Genomic DNA, 18,583 nt, shown 5'->3' with positions numbered 1-18,583 from the left:
AGCTAGAGCACATAGCACCCAGGTTCAGATTTAGGATCACCTGCCATCCCCTCTTGACCCTGATTTGTGAGTTTGACAATGATTGTACTTCTGGTGTTGATTTGCAGTGGATTTTTCAGCTAGCTATTCCATTTTCCACTGCCTCCCTCAAAAGTTGGGCAATGCGCAATTTGTATCTCCTGTTTCCCACCAGCCTAATTTCTACACTGGCCCATTGTTAAAGGTAAAGGGACCCCTGACAGTTAAGTGCATCGCTCATCTCGCTTTAAAGGCCAAGGGAGCTGGCCTTTGTCCGCTCCCAGACAGTTTTTCCGGGTCATGTGGCCAGCATGACTAAGCCGCTTCTGGCGCAACAGAACAGCAGCACCAGAGCCGCGCACGGAAACGCTTTTTACCTTCCCGTCGGAGTGGTACCTATTAATCTACTTGCACTTTTTGACGTGCTTTTGAACTGCTAGGTTGGCAGGAGCTGGGACCGAGCAATGGGAGCTCACTTTGTCGCGGGGATTCAAACCACCAACCTTTTGATCGGCAAGCCCAAGAGGTTCAGTGGTTTAGACCCGTTGTTATTGACTCATAATGTGAAGGTTGCCCAATCTCTGAGCCTCTCTGCTTAAATGTTGATTGTGCTGAGAGCCAACTGATCTTCTCTAATCCTTTTCTGAAGTCTATCGATCACATTTTGTGTTGGAATCCACTTCGGGACCACATCTGAAGTGAAAAGCAGTCTACAACTTTTATAAATGAATATAAAATTGAATAGTCTTATAGTGAATTGATAAGTTAAGCTAAGTGTGCATTGTGTTGGGAAATAGTTATGTCATGCTAAATCTACCATTAGTCAGTTTCATTGGTTGACATTGAGTTACATACTGTTCATAATTTTGTTCTCTAAACAGACTGATATATCTGAACAGCTCATGGTAATAGTAATACTATTACTTTTAATATAATTTTGTTTAAACTTTTCTTTATTTCATAAAATAAAATAAAACCTCAAAGAAGTTTACATTTTGGGAATGCAATAAAATAAAGAAAAAATCACAAACCTACTTTAAAACATAGAATCATAGAGTTGGAAGAGACCACAAGGGCCATCGAGTCCAACCCCCTGCCAAGCAGGAAGCACCATCAGAGCACTCCTGACATATGGTTGTCAAGCCTCTGCTTAAAGACCTCCAAAGAAGGAGACTCCACCACACTCCTTGGCAGCAAATTCCACTCTTGAACAGCTCTTACTGTCAGGAAGTTCTTCCTAATGTTTAGGTGGAATCTTCTTTCTTGTAGTTTGGATCCATTGCCCTGTGTCCGCTTCTCTGGAGCAGCAGAAAACAACCTTTCTCCCTCCTCTATGTGACATCCTTTTATATATTTGAACATAATAAAGATAAAAATTACTTCAACTTTCTGAACATCTGGGAAGGCTTGTCTAAACAGGAATGTTTTTAGCAGGTGCCAAAAAGAGTAGAGTGAAGGCACCTGCTTCATCTCAATTGGCAGGGAGTTCCATAGTTTTAGGCGCTGCCACACAAAAAGATCAAGTTTTTACAAATGCAGAAAACGGGTATTATGTGGCATCTGTGGCAGTTCCAATTCTGCCAACCGAAGCGGTCCAGTGGGCACATGTGGGGCAAGGCGAGATGATAGGTGTTAAGTTGTGGGTGAACATATCAGAAGACACAGCGATTCTTCAAACAGCTCTTGTTTATTCACAGGCCAGGAGAGAACTGAACTGAAGGGTTCAGTCAGCCTGCTTATATAGAGCTCCAGTACAACGTAACTGTAACAACTTTCTAAAACTATCCAATCACTGAACGTCACTTTCGACCCCTTATTTGCATAACTATCTACAGTATCCCCCTGCTGGCCCAGGGTGAGAACTTCAGTACATAACAATAGGTAAACTGGTTTGAAGAATTTTCTATACAAATAGTAACACGTTGAACTTGGCCCGGCAGCAAATGAGCAAGCAGTGCAGATCGCTGAGCATGGGTCTTATGTACTGACAAGGCCCCACTCCTGTCAGCAATTGTGCTGCAGTAGTCTGCACCAACTGCATCTTGAATAGAAAATTTATTTGTCATTGTCCGTATATACACAGTATACACAACAACGAAAATCAAACACCCACCCAAAGACCGGCTTCACATACACATTTGCACGTACCTCTAACACTCTCATCCCATTCAAACATAATCTATAAAACATACATAATCCAGAATATAACATGACCTATTAAAAGCATAACATGACCTAAACCCTATCTCATTCCTTCCTACTCCCTGCTTGCTATTTCTTACAACTGGCCCTGAGATCATTATTTAGTGCAATCAGAGCTCTTGGATAGAAACTATTCAGAAGGCGTGTGGTTCGTGTTTTCATTGTCCTATATCTTCTGCCCGAAGGCAACAGTTCAAAGAAGTTGTGAGCAGGATGGGTGGGATCTCTCAGGATATTGTGTGACTTCTTCAAAGTGCGAGACGTGAAGATCTCATCCAGGGTTGGTAGCTGGAGCCCTATAACATTCTGGGCAATTTTTGTTATTCTCAGTAAAGCTTTTTTATCCGTTTCAGAGCTGCTTCCATACCACGATAATATACTATAGGTTAAGACACTCTCGATGGTACTGTGATAATAGGACAGGAGTAGGTGCTGAGATAGATTCAGTCCCCTGAGCATTCTCAGGAAATACAACCTCCCCTGCACCTTCCTCACAACCATGTTAATATTTGCAGTCCATGAGAGGTCCTCAGAGATATAAATGCCCAGGTATTTAAAACTACCAACCCTCTCCACCTCCTCGCCATTTATATGCAATGGTAAAAATACACTTTTCTTTCTCCTAAAATCAACTATGAGTTCTTTGGTTTTTTTGGTGTTAAGCATAAGATTGTTTTCTTTACACCATTGAATTAACCCCTGTACTTCTTTCCTATAAGCAGTCTCATCGTTCTCACTAATGAGCCCCACCACTGTTGTATCATCCGCAAATTTGATGATTGTGTTGGACTTATACAGTGGGGTACAATCAGATGTGTACAGGGAATAGAGAAAGGGACTTAGCACACATCCCTGAGGAGCTCCTGTGCCTACTACTAGAGTAGAAGAATAGTAAGGTCCCATTCTCACTGTCTGCGGCCTGTCAGTCAGGAAATTCCTTACCCACAGACAGATCTTCTGATGTATACCCAAATTGATCATTTTAAGAAATAACCTGTCTGGCAAAATTGTATTGAAGGCAGAACTGTAGTCCACAAACAACAGCCTTGCGTAGGTTCCCTGTCGTTCTAAATGACTCAGTACAGTGTGGACAACGATGGAAATAGCATCATCAGTAGATCTATTTCTTCTGTATGCAAACTGGAACGGGTCTAGGGTGGATGGAAGACCAGCCTTGATATGATCTAGCACCAATCTCTCGAAACATTTCATAACGACAGATGTTAGGGCTATTGGTCTATAGTCATTGAGAGATACCACCACTGACTGCTTGGGGACTGGCACTATAATCGATGTCTTCAGACAGGTAGGGACAGAACCCTGCGACAGGGATAGATTAAAAATGTCCGTAAATACACCAGCTAATTCTGCAGCGCAGTCCCTAATTACCCGTCCCGTGATTCCATCCGGTCCAGCTGCCTTCCTAATGTTAATGCACCGAAAGGCACGTTGTACATCAGAGGTCTGTAGTAAAAATGGTTGTCTATCAGTAGTGGCTTCTGATGATGTGCTGGTAGCCAATGCTGTAGTGTCAGTAGTTCCAGTTCCCACCTCCAAGCGACTAAAAAATCGATTCAGTTGATCAGCTAAGTGCGCACTGCTGCTAGCCAGTTCGTTTTTTATATTTTGCCCTGTAATTTGTCGCAGGCCTTGCCATACTCGACGAGGGTCGGAGCTCTCAAAATGTTTTTCGATCCTCCGGCAGTACATAGCTTTGGCGTTCTTAATGCCCCTTTTCAATTTGGCTCTGGCTTCTCTATACTGTTGCGCATCACCAGAGTGAAAAGCAGCATTTCTTGCCTTTAACAGCAAATACACGTCCCTGTTTAGCCAGGGCTTGTTGTTAGGGAACACCCGTATTTGTTTGATGGTAGTGACAATATCGATGCAGCTTTTAACGTAGAACAGTACTGTTGAAGCGTATGTGTCCACATTATTCCCCACAAAAAGCGACCACTCGGTGCTCCGAAAACAATCTTGAAGTTGTTCAGATGCACCTACTGGCCACACTCGTATCTCTCTAATTGATGGTCTAATTCTACGTACGAGAGGTCTATATGATGGTATCATAAGTAGGGATATGTGGTCTGACTGCCCCAAATTGGGCAAGGGCTTGGTCTTGTATCCATGCATGATGTTACTATATACTCGGTCCAGGTTATTTCCCCCCCTGGTGGGACAATCAACATACTGGTGGAACTTAGGAAGCACAGTCCTTGATCTTCTGGATCAAGCACAAGGAAAGCCCGGACATGAGAGGCTTTATGCCTCCATTTTGATGCAAGCGTTACAAATAATACCTCCAACTTTTATAGCCATGAACGTATTTTAAGGACCCGATCTGGAGCTAAAAAGAAAGGAATGTTGCTGCGCAATTAAGTCAACACAAAAGTATGATGTAACCTATGAGCATCACGCCTTGCAACAAACAACTTGCAGATGGATGCTGATGGTGTTTAGGAAAATGTTCTCATTTCTGAACATGACCTCACTGTCTGTGGAAAGGAGAGGGCATTGTAAAACTAAAAATAAATTAATCCTTGGCTAGTTACCCGTAGTAATGGATGTGAACGAGCAAGGCATGCCTGCGACAAGAAATAGCCAGGGAATACATTTACAGTCCACCTGCCACCCGACCCCAAAGGCACTGCTTTCATAAGGTCCAAATTGTATATGCTATGGGGTGAGATGGACTCAGGTGGTGCTGTGGTCTAAACCACTGAGCCTCTTGGGCTTGCCGATCAGAAGGTCAGTGGTTCGAATCCCTGTGATGGAGTGAGCTCCCATTGCTCTATCCCAGCTCCTGCCAACCTAGCAGTTTGAAAGCACACCAGTGCAAGTAGATAAATAGATACCACTCTGGTAGGAAGGTAAACGGTGTTTCCGTTCACCCTGGTTTCCGTCACGGTGTTGTGTTGCACCAGAAGCGGTTTAGTCATGCTGGCCACATGACCCGGAAAGCTGTCTGCGGACAAACGCCAGCTCCCTTGGCCTGAAAGCGAGATGAGCTCCACAACCCCATAGTTGCCTCTGACTGGACTTAACCGTCCAGGGGTCCTTTACCTTTCTATTTCCCTTGTATGTAGTTGACAAATGTGTGACACGGCATGGTGTTACGTCACCCCTTTTCCAATGACTGATCTGTTCTAAGGTTGGCTTGGGCTATGATGGGGGAAAGGGGGTAGGGGGTAGGGAAGGAGATCTTGGGGGGAGTTTGGAGAAGCAAAATGTTCTTGCATGCAAAGGAGGTGGTAACAGGATTCTTGCGCTCAGCTCATGGTGCACCAGTGCCAATGGCAGCCACCATGATGACAGCAATGACTTTCCACCATGACCCTCCCTGGGTTACACATAATTTTGTTTCATTCTTGAATACCCAATGATGATCCTGTTCAGTGTAAGAAAGAATGATACACGGGATAGGAAAAGTTCTGGGTTATGTTTGCGCTGAAGTCTAATAAAACTCGTAATAGTCACTTAAATAAATGAGAGAGCAGGCTCAGCAGCTACAAAGCCAACTTTCTGGCAGGGCTTTCGATAAAGATGTCTCTGTGATATATATTTCCCCCCGTTTTAAGATGCTACAAGGGTAACACCTTCGTTAAAGTCCGCTGCAGTTGCTTTACTAATATCCTTCAAGCACAAACGCAAACATATTTTAAATACACTACAGGTTGATCAAGGGCCCAGTCTCTGAATCTTTCCTGCATAGTATATCCCACAAGAGGGATTGAGATGTCAAAGACCCTCTGAAGCCACCTGCTAAAATGCAAAGGCAGAAGGAGAAGCGAGGACAAAGTTTGTCTGATGACTTCTGAATTGTCACAGTGATGTGCAGCCTGCAAAGTTAACTGCGGCACCTTGGAGCAGTCTCTGACTTGGGAGTGCCACAAAATTTGAATTTTGCCCAAATCTCTACTTTTGCCATTTTGAACTCTTAAGTATCAAAGTCTGCTTTAAATGGCAATTCTGCATTCAAAATTTGAGTGCTTTAGATTTGTTGGTATGCATTGATTTCACTTCTCTTAACTTTGAGCTACCGTATTTTTCGCCCTATAGGACGCACTTTTTCCCCTCCAAAAATGAAGGGGGAATGTGTGTGCGTCCTATGGGGCGAATGCAGGCTTTCGCTGAAGCCTGGAGAGTGAGAGGGGTCAGTGTGCACTGACCCCTCTCGCTCTCCAGGCTTCAGGAAGCTATCCGCAAGCCTTGGGAGCCCACGGGAGTTCCCGCGGGGCTCCCAAGGCTTGCACACAGCAGCCTGCAGCCCAAAACCCGGGGAGCGCAGTGGAGCATGCCCCAGGCTTCGGGCAGCTCTCCGCAAGCCGTGGGAGCCCGGCGGGAAGTCGCGCTGGTCTCCTAAGGCTTGTGGAGAGCTGCCCGAAGCCCGGGGCACGCTGAGCGATGCGCCCCAGGCTTTGGGCAGATATCCGCAAGCCTGGAGAGACTGGCGCGACTTCCCGCCAGGCTCCCTAGGCTTGCGGATAGCAGCCTGTTCTGGGGGCTGGGGTCGGGGGAAGCTCATGCTTCCCCCGCCCCAGCCCTGAGCCTGGGGGGAAAATAATATTTTTTTCTTTATTTCCCCCCCAAAAAACTAGATGCGCCCTATGGGCCGGTGCGCCCTATGGGGCGAAAAATACGGTACTTCCTATTGGAGGCAGTATGCCTCTGAATACCAGTTTCTGGGATTCCCAACTGGGCAAAGGGCTGTTGTCTTGCTGGCAAGCTTCCCACAGGCATCACACCCTGTTCTCTCCGGGAGAGCAGGATTTTGGGCTAGGCTGTTCTTTGGTCTGATCCAGCAGGACAACATTTAGGGTTCTGCAATCCTATATTTGATTTGAAGTGTATTGCATTATACAGGTCACAATATTGATGTAAATAAGATCTCTAACAAGCTCTGCTTATGTTCACGTCTGCACAGAAAATCCCTCTCATCAAAAACAAGAGAAGATCTTCAGTAGGTCAGTTTCACTGAAGGCTGCCAAAATCTACTTTAGGAAAACGCAATACAGGGAATGATTGAGGTGTACTTCATTCGTGTAGCTAAGGGTCAGAATAGGCTTTTTTATAGAGAGAGAGTGAGAAGGACTCTCATCCCATTTCCCTGATTTAAATTACCTCGCTTGAAGCTGATATTAGCCTTCACAGAGGGAGGGGCGGGATGCAGGCCCAATACGATACCTAGCATCCCCCAATTCCCAATGGCAGGGCTACTAATAACTATGGAGAAGGTTATTAGTTGTTAGCCCCTAAACAAGCAAGAATATGCATTGTTGGATTTTGATGGCAATCTCCCACGAAAGTAGGTGTGGAACGGGTGTTCTGTGAGCCCTTGTAGATTTCTAGCTTCCACCCACAATGGAGTCTGAAGAGAGAGAGAGAGAGAGAGAGAGAGAGAGAGAGCATTCTGAAATGGCATCTCCCATCTGCACATAGCCAGCTTTGCTACCTCAAGATTCCCAGTACTCAATCTACTGCATGTGTAGACCAGCCCCTATTGACTGAGCTTGAAAGAATTGCTGTGAGACATGGAGATTCTCCAGAAGCACTCATTCCATAGGAAACAACCCCTGGAGCACTCTAAATGCCCTTCTTCTTCTTCTTCTTCTTCTTCTTCTTCTTCTGCTTCTTCTTCTTCGTCTCCTCCTCCTCCTCCTCCTCCTGTATTTTAACATTCAGTGTGCCCAACTGAAATCTGAAATGGCACTCTTGGCATTTCCTAGCTATGTCAGGAAATGCTTGGTATTTTACTATGTTTTTATATATGCTGTAAGCCACCCAGAGTGGCTGGGGAAACCCAGCTAGATGGGTGGGGTATAAATAATAAAATTATTATTAATATTTATTGATTGATTGAATTGAATTGAATTGAATTGAATTGCAGTTAACTTAGATTTTTCTCACCCTAGTCCAAGCATTCAGGATGGATTTAAGATCGACTGTTTGTTTTTTTTTTGTTTTGTTTTGTATTGCACCTCCATTGCAGACAAATAATAATAATTTTTATTTATTTGTTTACTTACCATTTTGTTTATTTCCTTGTGTCTGGTGTTCTTAACAGCAATGGAATGTCCAGTCTCGATGAGGTATGGCTATTGTCAAGGAGGCTGCATAAAGCACTGTGGGAATGGTACCAACACAGAAATCTGCATGGATTATCCCACAGAAGGCTGTTTCTGCCCACAGGGACAAGTGACCCTGGATGGCAGGTGTGTTCACGAAGAAGAATGCACCCAGTGCATCAGTGACGATGGGACACGCCACCAGGTACGTCTCTAATTATTGCCTAGCGGTTCTGAATCTTGGCTGGCTCTTAAGGAGTCAGTGTTGTTTTCCAGGGAGATCGTTCTTAGGTTCCAGCTGACTTAAGGACATCCATGTTACTCCAATTCTCTGCTCTCCATTCTGCCTTTGTGCTTCTAGCCACCCACAAGTCAAGAGAGGGAGCCCCACCGATTTGCCATCCGGCACAAGAGCCACTTTCTTTGTTCCCCTTAACTCACCAGGAAGCTAGCTTGGCTATTTCAAGAATTAGAAGGGGACCTGGGCATCCAGCCTAACTGCCCCTGCCACCCCCCACCCCCCCGCATAACAATACATTTGCTAAAATAATGTGTACTTCTATCATAACCCTCCTCCAAATTAAAGGCAGGTCAGGTGTAATGATATCTGTATCCTTGGGGGTATCATTTATAGCAGGGGTCAGCAAACTTTTTCAGCAGGGGGCCAGTCCACTGTCCCTCAGACTTTGTGGAGGGCCGGACTATATTTTGAAAGAAAATATGAATGGATTCCTATGCCCCACAAATAACCCAGAGATGCATTTCAAATGAAAGCACACATTCTACTTATGTAAAAACACCAGGCAGGCCCCACAAATACCCCAGAGATGCATTTTAAATAAACGGGCACATTCTACTCATATACAGTGGTGCCCCGCAAGACGAAATTAATTCGTTCTGCGAGTTTTTTCGTTCTACGAGTTTTTTCGTCTTGCAAAGCACCAATGTGTATTGACAGTTTCTCAAAGGAATGCATTGGCGGTTTAAAAAAAAAAGGCGCAAGACGTTTCGTCTTGCGAAGCAAGCCCATAGGGAAATCCGTCTTGCGAAGCACCTCAGAAAACAGAAAACTCTTTCGTCTTGAGAGTTTTTCGTCTTCCGAGGCATTCGTCTTGCGGGGCACCACTGTAAAAACACGCTGATTCCCGGACCGTCCGTGGCCTGGATTAAGAAGGTGATTGGGCCACATCCGGCCCCCAGGCCTTAGTTTGACTAGCCTTGATTTATAGCCACTAAAGAAAACACCTAACCCTACTCCCCTCTTCACCTTTCACACTTTTGTTCCTATACCTCTTAGTTTAAGAGCTCTCTCTTTTCTTCAAACCCAGATACAGCACAGAAACCCCTAAGGGTATCCCATGAAGAAGAAACTGCAATTAAATTTGCTCCAAGTTTGTAGTACATTATTGACAAAATAAATGGGTGTTGACCATTTAGGGAGGAACGTTTTGGCTTGCCATAGAATCTTTCCCTGCCTGCTGCCGAGTTTCTCCACTCACGAGGAAGGACATAAGGCTCCCCGCAGCCAGCGCCTTCCCAGATCTCCAGTGTTAAAGGCAAAGGTAAAGGGACCCCTGACAGTTAAATCCAGTCGCAAACGACTCTGGGGTTGCAGCATTCATCTCGCTTTACAGGCCAAGGGAGCTGGCATTTGTCCGCTCCGTAGACAGTTTTTCCGGGTCATGTGGCCAGCATGACTAAGCCGCTTCTGGCGAAACCAGAGCAGCGTACGGAAACACCGTTTACCTTCCCGCCGGTGTGGTACCTCTTTATCTACTTGCACTTGATGTGCTTTTGTACTACTAGGTTGGCAGGAGCAGGGACCGAGCAACAGGAGCAGATCTTGTTGTAGAGATCCGAACCGCTGACTTTTGATCGGCAAGCCCTAGGCTCTGTGGTTTAGACCACAGCACCACCCACACATATCTCCAGCATTACAAAGGTTAATATGCATAAAACTCTGAAGGACATAAAAGCAGCAGCAGAAGGGTGATGCAATACACACGAACTTTTTAATAGCCTTGCAAAGGAAGCAGGTTTAGGGCGTCATCGCTTTGCAGCAAATCTCCATCGGTTTTCGCAGCATGACAAATACGGTGCTCTTACAACTGAGAGCCACTTTTCTAAGGGCGCATCCTACGACACTATTGTAATACTTCAAGATCCACAACAATGGAGGTCGGGGCAACCACAGTGTGGGCCAAATTTCCCCTGGGATCATAGTTATTAAAAGTACTGCTGCCCTGTCATATAGTAGGTGTATGTTTTAGAGTGGATTTAGTCACAGCAGTAAGTGGGAGTAACTTAATACCAGGAGTGAGAAAGAAAGAAGTAGCCTAAGAAGAGGTGCAGTAAGAAAGGCAACTAGGATAGGCTTTTCTCACCTGGGCATTTTTAACAGCTCCTAACCAAGGTGGTGGATGCAGTGGCGTAGCGTGGGTTGTCAGCACCCGGGGCAAGGCAAGTAATTTGCACCTCCTAACCCGTGGATTTGCGCCCCCTAACCCTAACCCCCAGATGTTGCGCCCGGTGCAGCTGGCCCCCCCTGCACCCCCCACGCTACGCCACTGGGTGGATGCTCTATATTTGGACCTTCCTGAAATTCCCACAGAGTCCATCTAATCCAGGGATAGTCAACCTAAGGCTCATGGGCCACGAGCAGCCCACAAGGGTCATTTAACTGCCCCTCGAGCTGCCCCCGAACCAAGCCGCCTACTTGGCAAGTCCCTGCGCGCTGCGCTAACCTGGTGCGGCGCAGGGATTTGCTTCCTTGGTGCTGGAAATTGCGTCTGCGTGCTCCAGCCCACGGACGGATCTCCGCTGGAGTGAACCAGCCCAGGTGAGGTAAACCTTGCTGATCCCTGATCTTATCCTTCTGTTGGCCATTAAAGTGGGGGAAGACATTTTGGCAATGGAGAGGGGAACTTTCTAGGAATTTTCAGGATGCATATATACAATGGCAAGTACAGTGGTGCCTCGGGTTACATACACTTCAGGTTACACACCCTGCTAACCCAGAAATAGTGCTTCAGGTTAAGAACTTTGCTTCAGGATAAGAACAGAAATCGTGCTCCGGCGGTGCAGCGGCAGCACGAGGCCCCATTAGCTAAAGTGGTGCTTCAGGTTAAGAACAGTTTCAGGTTAAGAACGGACCTCCGGAACGAATTAAGTACTTAACCCGAGGTACCACTGTAGTGATGGTATCCCATTTTTCTCAATTCCCCCTCCCCAGAAATCTCCAAATTTCCTTCCCATAGCCTCCTCATTTCCAAAGACAAAAAGTGTATGCCGCACTCCCTTCTCGGCCCTTATTTATTTATTAATTGAAAATATTGTTTTATTGATGTCAATGTATCTGTCTATCTTTTTGCAAAGTCCCCCAATTTAGAGTTCCTGGCTTAAAATACACTGAGACTGAGATTGTTGAGATTTATGCTACTCAGATCAATAAGCTATTCTGCACCTTCTGAACTTTGTCTTGCTTCTGTCGGCGACAGCTGACTGAATGCCTCTGGAAAGCTTTTAAGCAGGGCTTTAAGGCAATGGCTCTTCCCTATCTGCAATGTTGGGTTTTCAGAGAGACTGGCTGTGGGGAAGAAATGGTGCACTTAACCGTAATGAATTATAGATTTTGGTTTTCCAATGCTGTGTATTCACTTTAGCTTTAAAGCTCAGTCGAAGCACCTTCTTTCCCTCAGAGAATTCTGGGCACTGTAGTTGGTTAAGGGTTGCTGGGAACCATAACTCTGTGAGGGTTAAACTACAGAGCCCAGGACCCTTTAAGAGGAAGAACCTGTTTCAGGTGTGCTTTAAAGGTATAGTATATGCACAGCCTTATCCTCTGTGATAATTTATTAAATCCATTTTATAGCCCTCAGAAATGGTGATAGTCACTGCATCTTGTGGCTGTTAATGTTAATTACGCATTGTGTGAAGAAGTAGGTCTTTTTGTGTTGCGCATGTAGGTCCCCAGGCCACCCCTCAAATAACTTCACACATAACACGTAATTTAGTTTTGGTTTTGGGGCACTATTTTGGCCACAACTTTATTAAAATACAAAATCAGTGAGTGGTTGTTTAGACATTGGTTATGACTATCTGTCCCCCCGCCTGGGACAGAACTGGCATCCCGAGGTCCGATTGGTAGCCAGTAGAAGAGAAAGTCAAACTTGGGGTCACCTGAGCTAAGCGTCGGACCCACGCCGCTCTCCCCAGCAGCTCCCCGAAAGCATGCCGGCCCGGTCCTATGACAAGGATTCCCATGACAGGGATTGGGCGGCCCTGGTCCCATGACAGGGATTGGACGAAATTGTGGCAAGCCCCAGGATTCCTTTAACTGAATTCCCAACAGCGCAATAGGAGGGGCAGGCACAGTCTGTCCTGACCCCTCCACCACCAGAATATTATAACCAATGCCTAACCGCAACCTTACAAGTTGTGACGAATTGCTGAGTAGTAGGCAAAAACCAAATGGCAGAGCCAATCACCAAATGGCAAAATTCCTACTAGGACCCTGCGCCAAGGCAGACAACCCCATGACAGGCAAAGCAAGGTCAACCGGAAAAGAGGGCGGGTGATCCGATGCACTCTGCAAAGAGAAAGAGAAACCAGAGTGCACCAATATTTAAAGACTATGGTCCCACCCACTCAATTTGCAACATACAATTTGCCCCAGCAACCCGGTTATCCAATCACAGATGCCAGGCAATAACTATTAACCAGCCTGGCAACAAGAGGCCTGGCCCGGTGGCCCACACCGCAACACGTGCTCTCATTTATTGGAGAACACGCTTTGTGAGCCTACCATCAGTTGACTTTGTTGGGTGGCCCCAGGGACTTCGCTTTCCTCCTTTACATCCCATTCCTGCCTCTGTCTAACTTTTATATGAATTTCTGCATGTTCTGTGTGTATGTAGATCCACTGATCATGGGTAATGTACTGATGCTTTGGCTGAAATCCTAGGACTAGGCTTTTAAGTATTTCCCCTTATTTTCCTTCATGTGCAGAACACCTGTCAATCGCTCGTCAGCTACCAATTTATTTATTGTCTTTTAGCAATGTCTCTGAGGTTTTTTTGATGTCTGTTTACTACCAGTCTGAATCCAATAGAAAAGGACTATAGTCATATGCTGTAGCGAGAAATCTGGAACATTCTCAGCCTAAAATAGGATTAATTTGAAACATTTCGTTTAGTGAAACTTTATAAGGCCCAGCTTTACTTGGCTTACTCAGCCAATGTTTGGTATGTGTTCTTCAACTTATAGAACCCCAGAATGCCTTGTATTTTATAATTGTGCTCATAAAGTCAGGAAAAGGGCATTGCAGAGATCTGATTCGTTCTTTGCATTTTGTGCTAAATGTATTAGGCCTAATGTTAAATTGGGCAACATCTCTGGTTTCTTGTAATTATTCTAACAAACCAAAGCAATACCATATGTAGTATTCTGTTTTGCTTTATTTTCTGGATAGCTCTCGCTCTCTCTTCTCTCTCTTCTCTCCCTCTCTTCCTCTCTCCCCCCCACAACCAGATTGCATAACAAATAATCAGACAATTTCTCTTCTTCAAACATATAGCACTTGGAAACCTGGATTCCTTCCAATGAACCCTGCAAGATCTGCATGTGTCTAGAAAACAGGACCATCAGCTGTGCCATTCAGCCTTGTCCAACCCCCCAGCGTAAGTCAAGAATTCCCAGCCTTCAAAAAAGACATAACACTTCCTTTACCGTCTAAAACTTCCCTGCTTTTTCATGGATTAAGCTGTCGGTCCGACATTACCTGTACTTCCACCCCATGGCCCTGCCTTCTACGTGCATCCTGTAAAACACACTTAAAACATGTGTGCAGACCTTTGTGTTCACATGAAGATGTGAAAATGAGCCCATATGCCCCTTTGGGATGTTGGGATGGATGGAGCTTGCATGCCCATCCCTCCCTGTTCTCTGTTTTAAGTCCACTTGTGTCCAATTAAAAGCTTAAGCAGGGCTAATTGCTCTTGCACAGTGTGGAAAGGCAACAGCAAGGCACAGAGCCACTGGAAGAGACTTTTCAGGAGCTACATTAATTCCTACCTCTTCCTATACCCATGGCCGGCCCTCTCATGAGGCAAGGTGAGGTGACTACTGTTAAGTTGTGGGCTAACATATCAGATGACACAGCAATTCTTCATACAGCTCTTGTTTATTCACAGGCCAGAACTGAACTGAACCGAAGGGTTCAGCCAGCCTGCTTATATAGAGCTCCACTAGAATGCAACAGTAACCACTTTCTGTAACTATCCAATCACTGAACGTCACTTTCGATCCCTTATTTGCATAACTATCTACAGTATCCCCCTGCTGGCCCAGGGTGAGAACTTCAGTACATAACAACTACCTCAGGCAGCAGATCCACAGGGGCAGCAGATTCTGATGTAGATCTTCACTCACTTTTTTCCCCCCTATGGGGAGGGAGGTTCCATCTTGTGATTTGCCTCAGGTGCCAAAATGTCGTGGGCCAGCCCTGCCTCTACAGGTCATTGATTTCATCTGTGAAGCCCTCACTACTAGGCAGGGCCAGTTTTTAAAAAATATATAGGGACTGACCGTCTATGAGAAATATACTGCAATTCTGGCCTCCGGGTTTGTGTCTGTAGAGGAGAGTGGCCCTTGAGGGAAAGTTTGGCTGTTCTCGCTTTGAGTATTAATGGACGTGGGTTATTGTTTCTCTCTTGTTGTAGCTCCTGCTTGTGGTTCCTGTGAAATTCCAAGATTACGAAGGGATTCTGAGCAGTGTTGCCCGTTCTACGAATGCGGTGAGTCTCGGGGGGAGGTCGTATGCACAGACCCTCCAAGTGTCCCTATTTGCCAGGGACGGCCTTGATTTAAAGAAGCCATCCCGCTTTCTGATTTGATCCTGGATGAAATATACTCGGAGTCGAGTGTGGATTTCATGCTCTTTATTCAGCTCATAGTAGTGAGGAATGAACGTTCCCCCAAAATATCTGCTTTATATACATTATTTACACAATGGGCCGCATGTGATTGGCTAATTCCTGGATTCTCCTGTAGGCCAATCAGGCTGTGCATTCACTTCCACCTGAAGCTGGATTGGGTGGCTCATGCAGACCAATCATACTGCTGCATTGTTCTAGGACCAATCAGACTGCTGCATTTTGGGTCCTATTGTTCTAGGACCAATCAGACTGCTGCATTCTGAATCCTATTGTTCTAGGACCAATCAGACTGCTGCATTCTGAATCCTATTGTTCTAGGACCAATCAGACTGCTGCATTCTGAATCCTATTGTTCTAGGACCAATCAGACTGCTGCATTCTGAATCCTATTGTTCTAGGACCAATCAGACTGCTGCAATTTGGATCCTATTCAACTCAGTACATAACACTGGAATTTCCCGCTTTTCCTTATTTTCATTGGAGAAATGTGGGAGGGTATGGAGTTATCCAACCCCCAAGCCACCTAAAGGCAAGCCTGTGTAGGGAAGGTTTTTTTTTCTGAATGTTTATTGTGTTTTTATATATGTTGGAAGCTGCCTGGAGTACAGGGGCAACCCAGTAAGATATGTGGGGTATAAATAGTAAAATTGTGTGGCCATGCGGAGACCCCCCCCCCCCCGATCCCAGGCAACCCCCGGGAGGAATAATGACTCATGACAACGTGTTATGGGATTAAAATTAGCCACAACTTTATTAAATTCTCAGATGTAGACCTTGGCTTAGGCATTGGGCCTTTATCCCTCCCAGACCCCATCTGGGGATCTGGGGATCATCAGAGTTATCCAAACTGTGTGGGGATTGGGCTGGCTCTAAAAAAGCATAACACTTGATTCCTTCCATTTTCTGTTTTCTGTTTTTAGTCTGCGACCTGGTCAGTTGCAAAATGCCTGCTGTACCTCATTGTGAAGATGGTCTCCAGCTTTTGCAGACAAATCCTGGGAAATGCAGGCCCGATTATGCATGTGGTAAAATTCCTTTGAAACATCAAATACTGGTTTTACTTATGCAATTCTTTCTGGCGCATGTTTGTGTGTTTATGTGATGTATGAGCATATGAGATGTGCTCTGTGAGCTCCATCTACTTGATTTCTTTTTGTGGTGTTTATCTTGATTGCTGGTGGTGGTTCTGTGTTTTTTTTTAAAAAAAATGATTATTTGTTTTTGCTTGTTTCTTAATAAACTAATTACTGTTTTCACATTGTATTCACTGCCCTGAGAATGTTAGCTTTTGGGCAGCATAGAAATACTGTTCTTAAAGAAAAACAGCAAATGCTCCTTTTGCAGCTTGCTTGTTGCATAGCCTTGTTTGTTTCTGGATTTTTTTGTTTCCTAGTGTGCAAAAAAGAGGATTGCAACCCACAGCCAGTTGCTCCCTGCCCACCTCACCGGAAGCTTACTATTAAGAAGACTCAGTGCTGTGATGAATTTCAGTGTACTTGTGACTGTGTCAATTCAACAGTGGCCTGCCCTGCTGGATACTTATCAACAACTCTCACTAATGACTGTGGCTGCACATCTACCACCTGCAACCCCGACAAGGTAAAAATAATGAATTGTCTTACCTGCCCATGAAGAATGACTTTGTTGACAAGGCTCGCACCATGCGTGGGCTATTCCTGCCCATCTCACCCAAACCATCTCCTTTATTCTCATCAAGATGCTACCTTTGCAGAGTTTCTGCAAGTCAGGGGCTGGAGTTGCGCCTCCCTCTCCCATCTTCCGCCAGCTCTGGTGTATCCAACCCAAATCCTGCTGGTATCTGAGCGTTGTGTCATTTTGCAATAGGGGTGTAATGCCTAGGGCTCCACCAGAATGGGAGGATAACATCATGGTTGTTATCAGGGCCGGATTTAGGTTTGATGAGGGCCTAAGCTACTGAAGGTAATGGGGCCCTTTATATGTCCAGCTGTCCTTTGTCAACAACAAATTGTCGCTGTTTTTTTGTTTTGAATGTATGCAATATGGTAATTTATGGACCTAATAGGTATCTAAAGCCACTTGCACATAGCAAAATATGTATTTTATCAAAGTGGTATTTTAGGGAGCAGGCTAGCAGGTGGGGCCCATTACTTATATCATAGGAGCCTACACAACACAAAACACTGTTGCTGTATGTAGGTTTTATTTTATTTGTTTTTATCTTATATTTTGGGAATGTACATCCAGGGTTTTTTTTCTCTTTCATTTTTGGGGCCCCCCCAAAGAGATTGGGGCCCTAAGCTATAGCTTGTTTAGCTTATACGTAAATCCGGCACTGGTTGTTATGGAAGGCAAACTCTGGCATGCTAAATGTCAATGTTTGTTTTTGAATCCTATCCTAAGTTTCTTTGTAAAAGAATTCAAAACAGCTCTGGGGGTTGCTAAAATGCATAACACACAATAAATTTGCAAAACACAAAACAAAAAAATACAAAGCAAGATGTACTGAAATCAGAATTATTTAATAAAACTGAGAGCAGATTGTAGGCGCTTCCAGACAATCCGTTTATTGAGCATTCATTCTGATTTTTTTGCAGGGAGATTAGATGACATTTCATGAAAGCCAGTGTCATTCCACACTTTCCAGTGCATTTCTCTATCTCACGCCCCATATCAGGAAAAAATATGGTGTTTTGGGGGACCAGATTTGTTGTGCAAGCTTCTTACTGAAGTGGTTTAAGTTTGCTGAAATGTTTTGCAAATATATAAAACAGTTGCTGGGACCCATTGAATCTGCATCAGCATAAGGAGGATTAACTGAGACTGTGCCCTGAAAACAAAGTCAAAGCTTCCACAACTGCACATTGTGAGGGATGTTAGCAACGGTGAACAAACTGATATGCCTGTTGTCATACAAGAAAGCTTGTCCACCTGACCATCTGATAAATCAGGTCCTCCCTTAAAGAGGGCACGTGTTGCGGTGAGACCTGGCAACCTAACCCTGTGTTGTGGGTGGGTTCAGTTGAATAGCCACAACACCCAATTGGTAGGTCCCTTGATGCTGGGTTTAATCAGGCCAATGGGATGCAGCCTAAACGGATGAAGGGACCTATATATACCTATGCACGTGACCCAGAGCTTCCTCTTTCGGTTTGTGCATCGGAACACCCGCCCACCTCTCCCTATATTTAGGGCTGTGCGCTTGATCTTGTTATGCCGTCGTGTGTAGTCTGTCGTTGGGACAGGGGCACAGCAGGAATTTTCCCCACTTGGCTGAATGGCTGTTGCCATTTGGGTTTCGTCTGCCGTGTAGCAAATCGTCACAACTTGTAAGGTTGCAGATAGGCTCTGGTTCAGGTGATAGGGATGGGAGAAGGCTCTCGC

At 45.1% G+C, this 18,583-nt stretch overlaps 1 protein-coding gene across 2 annotated transcripts in view; it reads left to right on the top strand.

Moving 5' to 3' along the window:
• The window catches only part of VWF (von Willebrand factor), a 157,937-nt gene that overhangs the window by 101,178 nt on the left and 38,176 nt on the right, over positions 1-18,583 (top strand). For both annotated transcript variants that reach the window (XM_083440694.1, XM_083440695.1), the window contains exons 38-42: positions 8,285-8,490; positions 13,861-13,963; positions 15,005-15,079; positions 16,141-16,245; positions 16,614-16,819. In XM_083440694.1, coding sequence (XP_083296820.1) covers positions 8,285-8,490; positions 13,861-13,963; positions 15,005-15,079; positions 16,141-16,245; positions 16,614-16,819 — 695 coding nt within the window. The remainder of the gene's footprint in view (positions 1-8,284; positions 8,491-13,860; positions 13,964-15,004; positions 15,080-16,140; positions 16,246-16,613; positions 16,820-18,583) is intronic.

This window comes from Podarcis tiliguerta (genome assembly GCF_965153285.1).
Source record: "Podarcis tiliguerta genome assembly, chromosome: 5".
Classification (NCBI taxonomy): domain Eukaryota; kingdom Metazoa; phylum Chordata; class Lepidosauria; order Squamata; family Lacertidae; genus Podarcis; species Podarcis tiliguerta.
The sequence above is the reverse complement of the archived record's forward strand: the minus strand, read 5'-3'. Positions and strand labels throughout refer to the sequence as shown.